The sequence below is a fragment of the Solea solea genome, chromosome 11 (assembly GCF_958295425.1).
Source record: "Solea solea chromosome 11, fSolSol10.1, whole genome shotgun sequence".
Lineage (NCBI taxonomy): Eukaryota > Metazoa > Chordata > Actinopteri > Pleuronectiformes > Soleidae > Solea > Solea solea.
Genome location: NC_081144.1, coordinates 19,422,163 through 19,436,347, shown reverse-complemented (window position 1 = coordinate 19,436,347; position 14,185 = coordinate 19,422,163). Strand labels below are relative to the sequence as shown.

At 38.7% G+C, this 14,185-nt stretch overlaps 1 protein-coding gene across 2 annotated transcripts in view; it reads left to right on the top strand.

Moving 5' to 3' along the window:
* mtor (mechanistic target of rapamycin kinase) overlaps positions 1-14,185 on the top strand; it is a 76,737-nt gene that overhangs the window by 44,223 nt on the left and 18,329 nt on the right. For both annotated transcript variants that reach the window (XM_058642047.1, XM_058642046.1), the window contains exons 31-36: positions 3,354-3,454; positions 4,047-4,162; positions 6,687-6,764; positions 7,234-7,341; positions 11,393-11,518; positions 12,464-12,595. In XM_058642047.1, coding sequence (XP_058498030.1) covers positions 3,354-3,454; positions 4,047-4,162; positions 6,687-6,764; positions 7,234-7,341; positions 11,393-11,518; positions 12,464-12,595 — 661 coding nt within the window. The remainder of the gene's footprint in view (positions 1-3,353; positions 3,455-4,046; positions 4,163-6,686; positions 6,765-7,233; positions 7,342-11,392; positions 11,519-12,463; positions 12,596-14,185) is intronic.

Genomic DNA, 14,185 nt, shown 5'->3' with positions numbered 1-14,185 from the left:
AATGTAATGCTTTTCTATCACATAAAACTCTCCCTTGCATTTGTACATTCTGTGTAGACAAGATCTCCCTAATGCGTCCCGTCTCTAGGCCTTTAATGAGTGGACAAAAGGAAAATAAATCCATTCTCTGAGGTGACTGATGTACTTTTACCAGGAAATGCAGGAGCAGGCACCCAACAACACTAAGAGGCAATGCCAATTCAGAGAAACCTCACTAATTAAATATATAAATAAATAAATGAATAAATGAGTCCTTTATCAGTCCCACAGGGGAGATTCTTTCTCTGCATTTAACCCATCCTCTACTAGAAACCTTCCTAGAATTAGCAGCAGCGGGCAGCCACTGAGCAGTGCCCAGGGAGCAATGTACCCCAGGCCTTTTTTTTTGACCTGGTGGGGACTCAAACTGGCAACCCTCCTGTTTACAAGCCAAGTTCCCTTTCCACTTGGCCATGGCTTGCCCTACAGCTGAGGTTCAAATCCATGACGACTGCTCTCCTTCAAAGAGCATTTTAGGAGAAAAAAAAGTTACAAGATTCACAAGAAAGAAAGATCCAAATATGTAAATTGTCACAGAATCCTTGAGTGAACCAGATGTTCATATACTTACATAACCTGCTATTCTACTACCATTCATGTATAAACGATGATTCATATCACAGGAAGGAGATTCAATAATTTTACATGACAGTTATAGAACTCCACAAGGTTTTGTATTTATGTTTGTTCACTGTGAATGGATAAGGCTTAAAGATGATATCATAGTTGACTGATTCATGTGTCAAAGGAAATCAGACTTGAAAGAGCACATTGTTCCCTGTACAGTTAAAAGACCATCTGTGTGTGTGAATCCAAAAATGGTGACAGAGATTACTAATATGCACTTCAATGTTTTTGCCAGGAAAACTAAACCCTTAAGACAAGAGTTGGACCTCATAGGATGTACTGGGGATCTGATTAAGTCACTTATCGAATTTCAAAGATTTTACATACAGGTTTTTGCTACTTCCACACGTTGATTTGTAAAGCAACCAATACACATAAAGTAATGTTAGAAAATTGCATTACCTTTCAAGGTTGAATATATAAGAGAAGAAATTCAGGAGTACATTTATTTAGCCTTAAGTAAGTAAACACACAGATGCTACCAATTAAGGAGACCCTGCAAGTATTTATTCTTGGGAGAGTCTATTTTGGCAAGACCTAACTGCAAAATACCACAATGTCCGTTACGGGTATTCAGCACGAGATGTTTTCTTGTAGTGGTAATGCTAATATGCTAGTTTAAATTATCCTTCACTATACATTTCCAATGTTCACACTTCTGTTTATGTTGAAGTTGGTTCACGATGTTTGGAGTTACAATAAAATGCCATGGCCGTATAAAAGCCATATACATATAAAAGGTTTTACAGAAGACATTGTTGCATAACGCAGGAAAACCATGGTTGTTGGTGATAACAACTACATTCCATGAAGGTGAGCACGTCCTGGGTTCCTTATATTGTGCGTGCTGTTACTGGAACATCTAATGCACATGAGCCATCATTAATGGAAAGTACTTCACATGTGTTTTTCCTCTAACAAATAAATACCTGCTCTGGAATCGGACTATTACACCAACACCATTTCCATTAGCATGTGGATTTTAAACAGATACAAGAAAACTGGAAGGGATGGAAATGTCAATCAAGCACAACTGGTATGCGCTCACAAAGACCTGAGAAGGGATCCTCTCAGTCAGAAGTGAAAACACATGTGTGTGAGTGGCCCACTGGTGTAGTGAAGGGCCTTTAAAAACTCTTCTCATTGCTAAACAAATGTCTCTTTTAGGCTCACTGGATTTATTTTAGTACCTATTTAATTGAAATTCCAAAGTTGTGAAAGGTGGTGAGCTGAGCCATAAAATAAGTCAAGCTCTTCCTTCCACATCTTTGTTTGTCTGATGTGAAGTGGACACCCATATACCCAGACAGTGTACTAGAGTGTTTTGTACTTTTGTGTTGTAAGTTAGCCAGGCAGCTGGAGAATGGCTCCACTCTGCTGACCTTCATCCAAACGTCTCCTTGTGTCTCTCTGTCTCTCTCTGTCTCTCTCTCTACCCCTCTTGCATTCTGCCTGTGAAACACATGCGATGGATTTGATCTCCTGCACAATGCACCACTGATGTTTTTTAATGAGGAATTAGTCTTGGTTAGATTAACGTGACCCCAACATTCATTTGTTGCTGGGATACTTGTATATTATAAGATTGTTGTAGGATGCAATACGAATTGAAGTTATTCACATTTAAGAACAAATGATGAACCAGATAATGTGTTAGAATAGTCTTAAATTCACTCGGGTTCCTTCTCATTCTGGTCTAGAGGTTCTTTGATATATATTACCATTAGGATCTGGACTTCAGGAAAGCCTTAATATCTGTTTAGTATAAAGACGTGTACTGTAGGTTAATAGCATCATTGTATTGTAAGAATGGGTATTTCAATCACCCCCACACACAGAGAGCTTTTCAATGACTGCATTGTTGTGGTAGATGTTTGATAGCTTTACCAAATCACGTATTCAGTCATTCATTTTATTGAGGTAGTTCCATGTTCCACGTGGGTCTTTTGTAAGGGCTGTTGTAGTCTTTAGCTTTGCATATTTCATCTGTTAGTAGAATATCATCAAATGGCAGCGTACCATCACACATGCTTTACGAGCATTAAATAGTTGCATGTTTTCTTCTTTTTTTTGTTTCATGGCAGTTGACTTGAGGTGCATTACTGCCACCTTCTGATGGTTACTTACAACTGTATAGTAATGGAAACAAGGGAAATACATTTGACAATATTCCACTATAATCCTAATTTGTATACAATTTAATGTCTATTAGAGATGTGTTTTTAAATAAGCACTTTGTACTATGGGTTTAAAATCATGTCAGTCAATCAGGAGTTAGTGTTGTACTCCTCTTTACCTGTTGTTTAACATCACATTAACATACAGAGTGTCCTTCAGTTTACTGAGTGTATGAGTATCATTTTTTTTGGTAAAAAGATAGAAATTGGTTAGAGCCTTATGTGATATGCATATACATTTACACCAAGAGCAGAATAGTTTAAGGGTATTGAAAATCCCTGTTTGTATTCCTGTGATTATGTGGCTTGCTAATAGCCCATTTCATACATTAAGCTATGCATTCAGTTATTCTCTGCACAGTCAACCTTGTAAGTACTGTTCTTAGACAAGGTGATATATAAATAGTGTTTGTTGGAATTATTATTACAACTGGACAATGTGATAACAGAACTTGAATAATAACACATCTAGATTTGCTATTTAATCTACCTGTGTTTAATGTCTTTCAGGGGCCAGTTACACCAGCAGTGCTGTGAGGAGTGGACATTGGTAAGTGAGGAAACCCAGGCCAAGATGGCGCGTATGGCTGCTGCTGCTGCCTGGGGTCTAGGTAAGCTCTCAAGTACTTCATATCAGATGTGAACTATCCCCATCAGTTATTTAGCAAAGCAAGAGACAATTTAGTAACGGTCACTAAATCTTTATACAATGACTTTTTCATGGATCATTTAGCTATCCCCTGTGTGGCTTAATGCAACAGTGCATTCAAATTAAGCAGAAATGAAAACAGTAACGGCTCTTTCCAAGTCTCCTTCACACAACTAGATGAGAATTGTATCCAGTCATAACATTGACATATCATAACGTGCAGTGGTGGAGAAAAGCAGGGACCACAGTGTAGAAGCAACCTCTGAGGCGTGCGGGCTGTGGCTTTGACTATTCAAGCTAATTGCAAACCCAGAAATGACACCCGACCAGCTGGTTTGTCAGTCTTCAAACTGCAAAGAACATCCTTTGTTGTTGTGCCTGTGAAGCAAAATGTTCAGTTTGCAATCTTTTATATTATCCCAAGCGGAGGTGAAGTCATGTTCAAAGCAGCAGACTGCGAAACTTCAATCTTAAATTGTGAGGTTCTTAGACAGTCATTATCAAATGTTTCATTCATTCCTGTCTCAGCCTTTATCTGATTGCTGTGTCTCCAGGGCACTGGGACAGCATGGAGGAGTACACATGTATGATCCCAAGAGACACACATGATGGTGCCTTTTATAGAGCAGTGCTTGCCCTGCATCAGGACCTCTTCTCATTGGCCCAGCAGGTGAGTTACAACATCACTTACAAAAACAATCATCAGAGGATATTTCCCCCAATTTAACACACATTAAAGGGGCTTTCTTTTTTCTTTTATCTCATAAAGACATGTTACATGAGAATTTGCTTTAATTAGTCTTTATATCAATGTTAGAAATACTAAAATCATTTGCATCTCACTCTGTAAAGTAACATAAAAATGTTTTCTCCACAATTCCAATCCCCTACTATTCCAGGATTTTCATTAAATGACATAAATATTTTTCCTATCCTTTTACAGTGTGTACAGACTTTGACGTGGTAACTCTTGAAATTGTAAATAATAATCACAACTTTTATCTTCAAACAAATAAAAGACCCATTCCCCTCCTGTCTGCCTGTCACTTAGGTCTGGTGGTGGTCAGAATGATATTTTCCTGCTTTGAGGAAGGTTGGGGATCATAGATGAGCTCATGCTCTCTGGAAATTAATCTGTTCAAGCTGGATGCCCACATGTCTAACAAACCCCATCCCCAGCACTGACACTAGAAAACACCTGCCCCTCCAATTTCTCTAGCCTCATCCTCGTGCCTTTCTCACCACAAAACCCTGGAGACGTGCCCTCTGTGCCCCCTCTATTCCCTCCACAGCCCCATCCTTCCTCCAATTTGTAGATTGGGTCCAGGTGTAGCCTGTAGGACTCTGCATCAGCTGAATAGGGAAAGCAGACTTTTGACTCTTGCTGACAATGAGGCCACTCACAATGGGTGAAGAGAAATGAAAAGCAGATGGAGTGAGGGTGAGAGCTTAAATGTCAACATGAGCTCAGTCAAATCTTCCGGATATGGTTGGTAATCCTCAAACTTGAAACTTTTGATTCTATAGGGCAGTTTCCACCATCTGTACCCCCAACAGCCAGATGTTTTCTCGAGGAGTCTTGGTGTTCTTCTTTGTGAAATGTTCAGGTTTCTTTGCTTTATAAATATGTGTAGACAAAGCAGTCATGCCAAAGCAGTCTGTTTTGCCAAGATTCATGATATATTCAGTCCCCTAGAGTGCTTTTGATTTGTAAATTGTCTAATGGTCTCTCCAAACCAGAACCCTTCCTTTTGAGTTCAATCATGTTTGGGATTTGTTTTGAGTTTCCTTTAGTGGTTAATCTGGCCCAAATCGGTCATATTGATTTTTATTGAGGTAACCTCACTAGACTTAACTCTATCTCAAGTCCATAAGTTCAACCTATATGTAAGAGATTGGGTCATGGTTTGTTTTGTGCTGCCAAAAGCCAGACACTGCATTTATCAGGAGTCGTCTGGACTGCACATTTCCACTGAGGCCCCAGAACAGTAATTCAGGAGTAAACAGGACCATAACTGAGTGGAGGCTGTAAAGTAGCCTCATTGTCACCTTGCCCTAACCCCCTCCTATAACTCCTCCTCCTGTTGTGCATGCCTGAAGAGGTGTTTTGGCACGCCATCTCTCCTTTCCCTCCCCACGAAAAGAATAATTGGTGGGAGTGGGTCTGAAACAGCTGTGTATCCTGACCTTCCTTAGTCGTTCTCCCTAATTTTACCCTCCCACAAATAACAGTTCCCTAAAACATTGGCTGTCAAAGCCCAAGAAATCATGAGGATATTCATGTCCTTGTTTGTCTCCTTTGCTGAATAGGATCAGGTATTTCTCTCGGGTTCTTTTTTTCCACCACTCAGGGTTCTCAGTGGTGGTGGAATGAACGCAACATCCTTGAATTTAATGAAGTGTAGGAAAAATCTGGAATTTTTACAAATGAGTCAGAAATACACTGCAATACACCCAACATAACAGGAAGGTAGGAAAAAGGACTTTGGTGTGTCAGGGTGCTTTAAAAATTGGTTGATCATCATGAAAATATTTCAGAATTTGCTTCATTTATGGGCAGGAACCATGACTAACAATCCCCATTCTGAATCCTTAGTTTCTTAGTCTCTGAATGAATGTGCATTGAGGCTTAGCCAGTTTTTAAAGATACTTGTGACATCCCCAGCCATAATTATATAACCATCACACTGTTGCTTTTACCACTTCCTTTACTTTTACACATAAAACACTTGGCACTCAGGAGTGAATCAAAGTATTTTTGCTATAAAAGCAAGAACTCAAGTCTAGATGTGCTAATGTGTCACCAATGGTAGTGATTAAGTGAAATGCAAGCAATAACATGCCTCCGTTTCTTTGTACAAAGTGTTTTTGTTGTTGCCACTTGTCCTCATGCAAGGAGTTTTTATAAGAGTGACATTATGTCATGGTGCATTTGGGGGGGCATGCTACCAAGACAGTACTGAAAACAGCCCATTAGTGTTGTTTGTTAGCTGAACTAATGAGTTGCAGTATTGTGAGTAGGTAACCAAGTCAAATCATTGGTAAACTTGTGTTCCTTATAATAAGTGACTTCAGAAACTAATTCACTTATTAAGACAGAACAGATAAACATTTGCAGCATTTGAGTCAGTTAAAAAACTATGTTGAGAAATTGTATCTTTGTGTAAACACAAATTGTGTTTGTTTTTATGTAGTGTATTGACAAAGCCAGAGACCTTCTGGATGCTGAGTTGACGGCCATGGCTGGAGAAAGCTACAGTCGAGCCTATGGGGTAAGCTGTCTCAATTGTCATAGCATTTTTGTGCTGACAGGTTTAGTCACAACCAGAAAATTAGGATTTACAAAGTGTTGTGTACAGTCTTACAAAGTTAATATTTCATAAAATATCCATTTATATATATTTTTTTATCAAAAGATGTATCCCGAGAACAGCCATGTACCTCTCATACACATATTGTCATTGGAACTTAATCTCAAAAAGACCATATGATCTAAATTGATTTTGATGTACACTCTGTCCACAATGAGGACTGACAGCAGTCCCCCGTCAGTATGCATCTTGATTTCGGATGTTGTGTCAAATGTTGGAACACTGAAACCTCAAAAGAAGGTCCAGTGGGTTATTTGATGCATTCAGTCTCAAGTTTTGGATTAACCGTTGATGATACTGTATTGCACAGTATTTGCCTGATCATAATTTTAATGTGTGTATAAAAACAACAATGTTTCCGTTTTTTCAGGCCATGGTATCTTGCCAGATGCTATCTGAACTAGAGGAGGTGATCCAGTATAAACTGGTACCAGAGAGAAGGGACATCATCAGGGAAACATGGTGGGAGAGACTTCAGGTAAGTACAACACTTGATATATGGGCACACAGACACACACACACACACACTCACGTGTGCAACAATGGATGCAATGTAAAGCAGATGTCTGAAAAGCTGCTGTTAATAATGGGAAATATTACAAACCATACACCATATGCACAACTGAAGACACATGCAAATACCTCTGTAGCCATCAAGTAGGTTCCTGCTGTTATTACTGTTAATGTTTGTTTGAAAATGTGCAAGTATGCAGTTGCATCCGCACAGAAAAGAATCACTTTCTGTTATAACACAATGACAAAGCAGAATAAGGTTTGTCATAACCTTAGCTTCAGGTTATTGACACTCTGTCCACTTAACTTTGTTCTCGTGTGTCATTGTCTTGTTATACATGAATATGTGTGAGTATGTGTACATTTTCAGGGTGTCTTATAGCAGATTGTGTATGTAACACAACAGCTATAGGTCATGATGTCATGCAGGACAAACATATGCAGATCTGATCATAGAGAACAATTTTGTATCTGATTGTATCTGCACTTTTAAAAGGATCAATTATTATTATTATTATTATTATTATTATTATAAATAATTAAATCAATAGTTTTGATCAATAAGTGCAGGACTTGACCCAAAGTTATGACCAGAGTTGGCACGTGTGGTAAACTGACTTGTTAGTTACCCTGGGTTATTAGAACTGATCTTTCCAAACTATATTCCATCATAATTCCTGATCAAACTTGCCATGAATTGACCTTTGTTAGAATATTCATGAAGGGAAGAAAATTCTCGTTTTATACAACCCAATGTGTAAATTCTTCCAGACTGTATGCTTCCCAGGACTGATTATGATTACTGTTATTATATTTGTTAATTGTGAACTACAGTTATACATGTTGTCAAATGAGACAGGAGGACATGTGGAAGAACCACAAATCCACAAGTGGTTTGGAAATATTTGCCCTCAGCCAAGGCTTTGGAATTTGAGATAAATATCATCTGATCTATGATAATACTGTGCAAGTTCATCTTTTCCATGTTGGCCGTTTCACAGCTAAATCAAATGTGATTATTTTAAAGGACAGACGGATGAATGGAAAACTTTTGATCTGCTATGTACTATCGCTTTATTATAAACGTTTTTTGAAAACTTAATTTAATACTTTCAGTCCATGTCAGCCTTCATCATCTCCTGCTCACATGTTACTGACACTTTTGAAAATTCTAGTCTCCAAAACACAATTTACCACACCAATTTTGTTTCCAGTGTATGTCAGTGTATAAGTCTGTTGAATATAGCACTGAATTCAAATGAAGGTATTCACACACACCACATACACACATACACACACATGCACTCAAATGCAGTAAAATGAAGATACTCTTGATCATCTTGGCTGTTTCCATTCATAAAAGATGAAGGTTGCTTCGAGGGGGTATTTGGGATCAGGAGGGCTCTTACTGAGCAAACAGTCAGGGCCCATAATGGCAGCACCAAAGTTGAGTCTGCAATACTTGACAAGTTTCTTCTATAGTGATTTATTGGTGCCTGACCTCAGACATCTGCCAAGGAGTCTCTGTTCCATTCCTTTACTCTTTCTTTTTTCCTAATCAAAGACGTTTGCGGTATGGTGCATTGAAACACTGCAACCCATTGTTGGTGTGAAAATATATTTTTTTACCTGCTATAGACATTTGTGCATGTTGTGTCTTCTAGAGTCCCATGGATAGCTCTCTAGGGTCTTCTCCTGGGGACCCCTGTTCGTTTACATAGTGGCAAAGCTAGAATTAACCTTTCTTGTTGGTTGGACCCCAAACATTGGCCCTCTTCATCAGCCACAGCTCAAAGTGCCTTTATTTCTTATTTGGCTTTTGATGCTCTGTGGAAACCCAGATACAACTCCATCCTGAATCCGCTATGGTGTTAATGTTCTGATAAAACCCCGACAGATGATTGTCGTCCAACATGCCTCCCTGCTTTCAGTGGCCAGTTGTGACTATTGTGCTCTCAAGAGATGGTAAGCTTAGTGAGTAGTGCTTTCTTAGTGACTTCAGACTAAACACTTTGCTCGGCCTGAGTGAGTAGCGTAAAGGCGATCCCAGTAGGGAAGTGTAGCTGATTGCTGATGTCAACAATTTTGCTTCAATCCATTCCCTGACAAAAGAGTCTTGAAATGTCCAGCGAACTGGTTTTATCGGCACTCTCTGCAGGCCCAAAGAAGTGGATGAGGTGATTTTTTTTTGGCTTTGTGCTAGCTATTATTTTCAGCTTACCTAAAATTATCCATGTCTTTATTCGGCTCCCTTAGGACCCAGTCATGCTGCCATCTGTAATGTCCCTGAATCAGCTTCATTTAGCGCCTTGACAGCACAATATGTTGTAGTCTGGCACGGGAGGTGCTGAAGTGGGAGCAGGGTTTATGTTAGCCAGTATATGCAAAAAAAATTGTGAAAGGCTGAAATGTATGATGGGAAAAAAATGCCAAGTAATTCCATCAGTAATTAAATATTCAAATAACCATGAGATGTTACCAGTGAACCTAACTATAAATTGATTTCTAAAAAAATGTTATCTTTTATTTTATCTTATTGAGAGAGACTGCGAAATTTAAACAACCCCGGCCAATGTACACAACACAGCAGCGACATGCAAGCCTACAGTTTTTGGGAGACTGGGCTCTCTCCTCTCTCTGCAAATACCACCCACTGCTTTGGTGGAGAGACAACAAGCAACTCTTTGTGATCTGCCTCATAAATACTCGTGGACATGCATGTCTTTTCATCCACAGGTAATAATGTAAATAAAAGAGAGCCGAATTCGATCCCGAAGCAGTTGACTGACTTGTGTTTCAATCAAATTGGCCGTCAAACAAAATTTGTAGAGTAAAATCTGGGTGGGAGCTCTCCTTCTCACCAAACCACTGGTGAATCTTTTGGTGCATATGATGATCAATCTGTTGAGGATGCTCTTCATGTTGACAATACAAAAATGCCTCAAGTTTGTATTGTTCCTGTCCTGTATTTGTCAATTCTTCCACCTCAGCAGGCCTTTGTTGGGGGCTATCCCCATTCCCCACATCGGCATGATAACTGACATTATTATTATTATTATTATTATTATTATTGTTATTATGTAGCATCTGAGTGACAGAAGCTTCTGTCCTATCTGTGTTCTTACCCCTCGGGGGGAGGTGCTCCGATGCCTGACTGCTACAAGAGTACCATAAGGCAGAAGGAGTAGCCCCTGGTGATTCCCACTCCTGCCATTTTATTGTAACATCCTGTAGAGTGAAATACATCTGGTGGTCTTTGAAGTAGTTGGAAACAATGGTGCTGATGGAATCTGGGACATAGAATAAGTCCATCCTGAAGTGAATGAGTTGATGTGGAACAGTTCTATAGTTATTGCCAATGTGTAGGGATACCACATGCAGGTTAGAGGGTTCCTGCTTTCAGCCTGGGCTCAGCCCCTTATCCTGTCATGTTAAGTATATTTAAGAGACTGGAGTAATTTTTTCCAGCATTAGCTTTCACCAGCTTACTGAAAGATTTGCCTGGACATAATTTTGCCATCTGAAGAACTTAGAGGGGGAAAAAAGGAGTAGAAAACAACTATATCTGATGATGGAATGGCTTATCTATAAAACTATTTGTTCTTTTTGTAGATTGAGGACATGTAAGAGCTTAAGAGAATATAATTCAATAATTTAAATCAGAGTTGGATCATTCCAATGTTTGTTCTGCCTGCCTCTGTTGTATAATACAATGAACACAAGTGAGGGTCGGGTCGAGAGAAGATTTAAAAGAGAATCTCAGCTAATGGTCTTTACAGATGTATTTAAAATGACCTATGTGTGTTTGAGTGTGACCTTCCCCCCCTTTTTTCTGAAGAGTGAACCTGTAGTCACGTGTAACCACGTTGAAGAAAGGGACCACTGGTCTTAATAGTACCTCCACATGTGTTCCTTCTCTTGAGTTTAACTTGTGTGGGCCTCTCTTTGAACAAAGCAACAAAAGAATTAGGCATTTAACCTGTATGTCCCTCGTTTTTTTGTGTTATTCCCTTCAGGGTTGTCAACGTATAGTCGAGGACTGGCAGAGGATCCTGATGGTCCGGTCACTGGTCATCAGCCCCCACGAGGACATGAGAACTTGGCTGAAGTATGCCAGCCTCTGTGGCAAGAGTGGACGCCTGGTTTGTACATTTAATGAAACCTAAAAGGAAAACCTTAAGTACAAATGTACCACTACAACACTACAAACAAATCGAAAAGATAACAGTACAACATAATGAACCATAGTGACCCTGATCATACATACTGTTTATAATGTATGTATATAATATAATTAATTGTTATCCCACCATATCCAGGAGGAAAAATCAGTCGAGTTCTGACAGTTTTAAGTGCAGCCATGAAATTGTACTTAACCTCAACCTGTTTTCGGTTGGCACTGATGAAAGTAGCACAGCGCTCTCAATCACACTGTTTGGAAACCCGAACTGGCATATCTTCTCAATTCATGTGGTGCAATTTTCCTTTGCGATGCTTTTTTTTTTCTTTTTTTTTAACCCCACTGTTATTGTAATTGATTGCGAGGAGTGGCAGTGAATTGGCCAGTTTTCTGTTTAACAATCTCTTGTTGTATTTATGCACAGACATGCACACAGGATGACAGAATCACTAATAGACCATGATTACAAGAAGCTGGAAAAGTGACCCCACTGAAACTTACAACATATATGTATATGTATATGTATATGTATATATATATATGTATATATATATATATGTGTGTATATATATATATATGTGTATGTGTATTTATATATATATATATATATATATACTGTATATATATATATACATACATATTATGGAGTGGTAAAAGTGCAGTTTTAGTCTTGCTCCTCTTTCTGTTGTGTCTCTTAAAATGCTTTTTAGTCTCATGATCTGAGGTACTTCATCTTTATTTGTATGTCTTATTTGACTAAATAGTTATTTTTACTCTCAAGAAAGTAGCTGTGTAATCAAGCTCTGTATTTTGTTTGAGATCACCACCCTACTAGTCATCTACAAGCCTCTTGAACTAAAACCATTCTGATGATTACTTTGCCCTTTAACACTTTTCTTTCCTTCAGGCATTGGCCCATAAGACCCTGGTGCTTCTTCTTGGTGTTGACCCCTCCAAGCAACTCGACCACCCACTGCCCACAGCACACCCACACGTCACCTACGCTTATATGAAGTACATGTGGAAGAGTACCCGTAAGGTAGGAGCAAAAAAAACATTGTTACTGGTTTGCAGTTTTGGAATTAATGTATTTTTTAGTGGAAAAATTAGAAATAAAGGCACCAATATATGACTGCATCTCTAAAATGTAATTGAAAGTTTGAAGAGAAATGTTAAAAGAGACCTGAGGAAACTCCAAAGAGAGAAAAAGAAATAAAATAAAGCTGCATGTAAAACACCCTCTAGGATCACTGTAACTTGGGTTATTATTAAAAATGGCTGCTGAAATTGATAAATAACTCTCAGCGCTCTGTATTTTCATAGTAGTTGATTGGGAATGATTTTATTTGCATAACTATGACCATGCTTATAACAAATGTAAAACACATTTTTAATAAATGATTTATCTTTTTTTAAATTCACAAGTACTTTGAGGTACAAGCCCAGTTTTTAAACAGTGTATCACACACACGTATGATGATGTAAAAATAATGTTGAAGGAATTGCTCCTAGTGATTAATCTACAGAGGATTGTTACTAGACTCTTGTTTCTGTAGCTTTCTGGCCACCATCTTAATTGCTTTTGTTCATTCTTAACAAGCTGCAGCAGGCAGATGTTTTCACTGTAAAAACAAAACAACAAACAAACGTGTCAATACAATATTGTGATTCAGTTAGCAGGCAATGAGCCAAATATTTTCCTGTTGGTAGAGACCAAAAACAGAGATGAAAGTATATACCAGCTCCCTATTCAGTGAACATTGGCTGCTATATTGTTTTGTAAATTCCTATAACAAGTAAATCATTGTGCATGCAGCTAACTGGCCGAGGGGTTCAAGGTGTTGTGCAATTTTCCCTCCAGATAGGCCTGTAATTTTTCTCCATAAATAAAATCATATGTGTCAGGTATGCTTTTATGTTACTGGTGATAAAGTAACGTTAGACTGTTTGTTGAGATGTGATTTGGCACAGAGTTTGGATAGTAATTAATAAGTACTTGAAAACAGCTGATACGGATGATGACTGTGGTGGGAAAATCCCAAAACGGTAATATATGTTATGAGGTTGTTCATTCCACTGAATTTAAAATATGTCATTTTGGACAGTGTTGTGATTAGTAAAATATGCAGGTGTTCCTCAGTGTTTCAGATATTGATTCCTGGATGTGGTTCCATTTGCATTAATTTTTGTGATTTCTGTTGAGTCTAAAATCAATTGTATTGGTCCATTTAGATTCATTTTTGTATTAATCTTTTGTATCCATGGTAACAGTGGATAGAGTGAGCTTCACATTTGTTTAGAACAGTGTCTTCTCTCTGTGGTCCTGTGTACTCAGCATGGACACATGTCAACTCTCTGCACTGATGACCTAACATTGTACTAGCAGTTTTTACGCTTTGTGTTCACGTCACCAGAGACCTTAGCGACTCCCCCACTTCCCAGTCACCTACACGCATGCACACACACACACACACACACACACAAACACACACACACAACCATACAGCACATACATCCCCCAGACTTGCATAAACACCCCCACATTTATTACCAGGTGTTGAATAATGTTCCAGAGTGCAGGTCTCATTAGGGGACTGAGGTAAGTGTGAGTGTAAGCACTGCTTTTGTC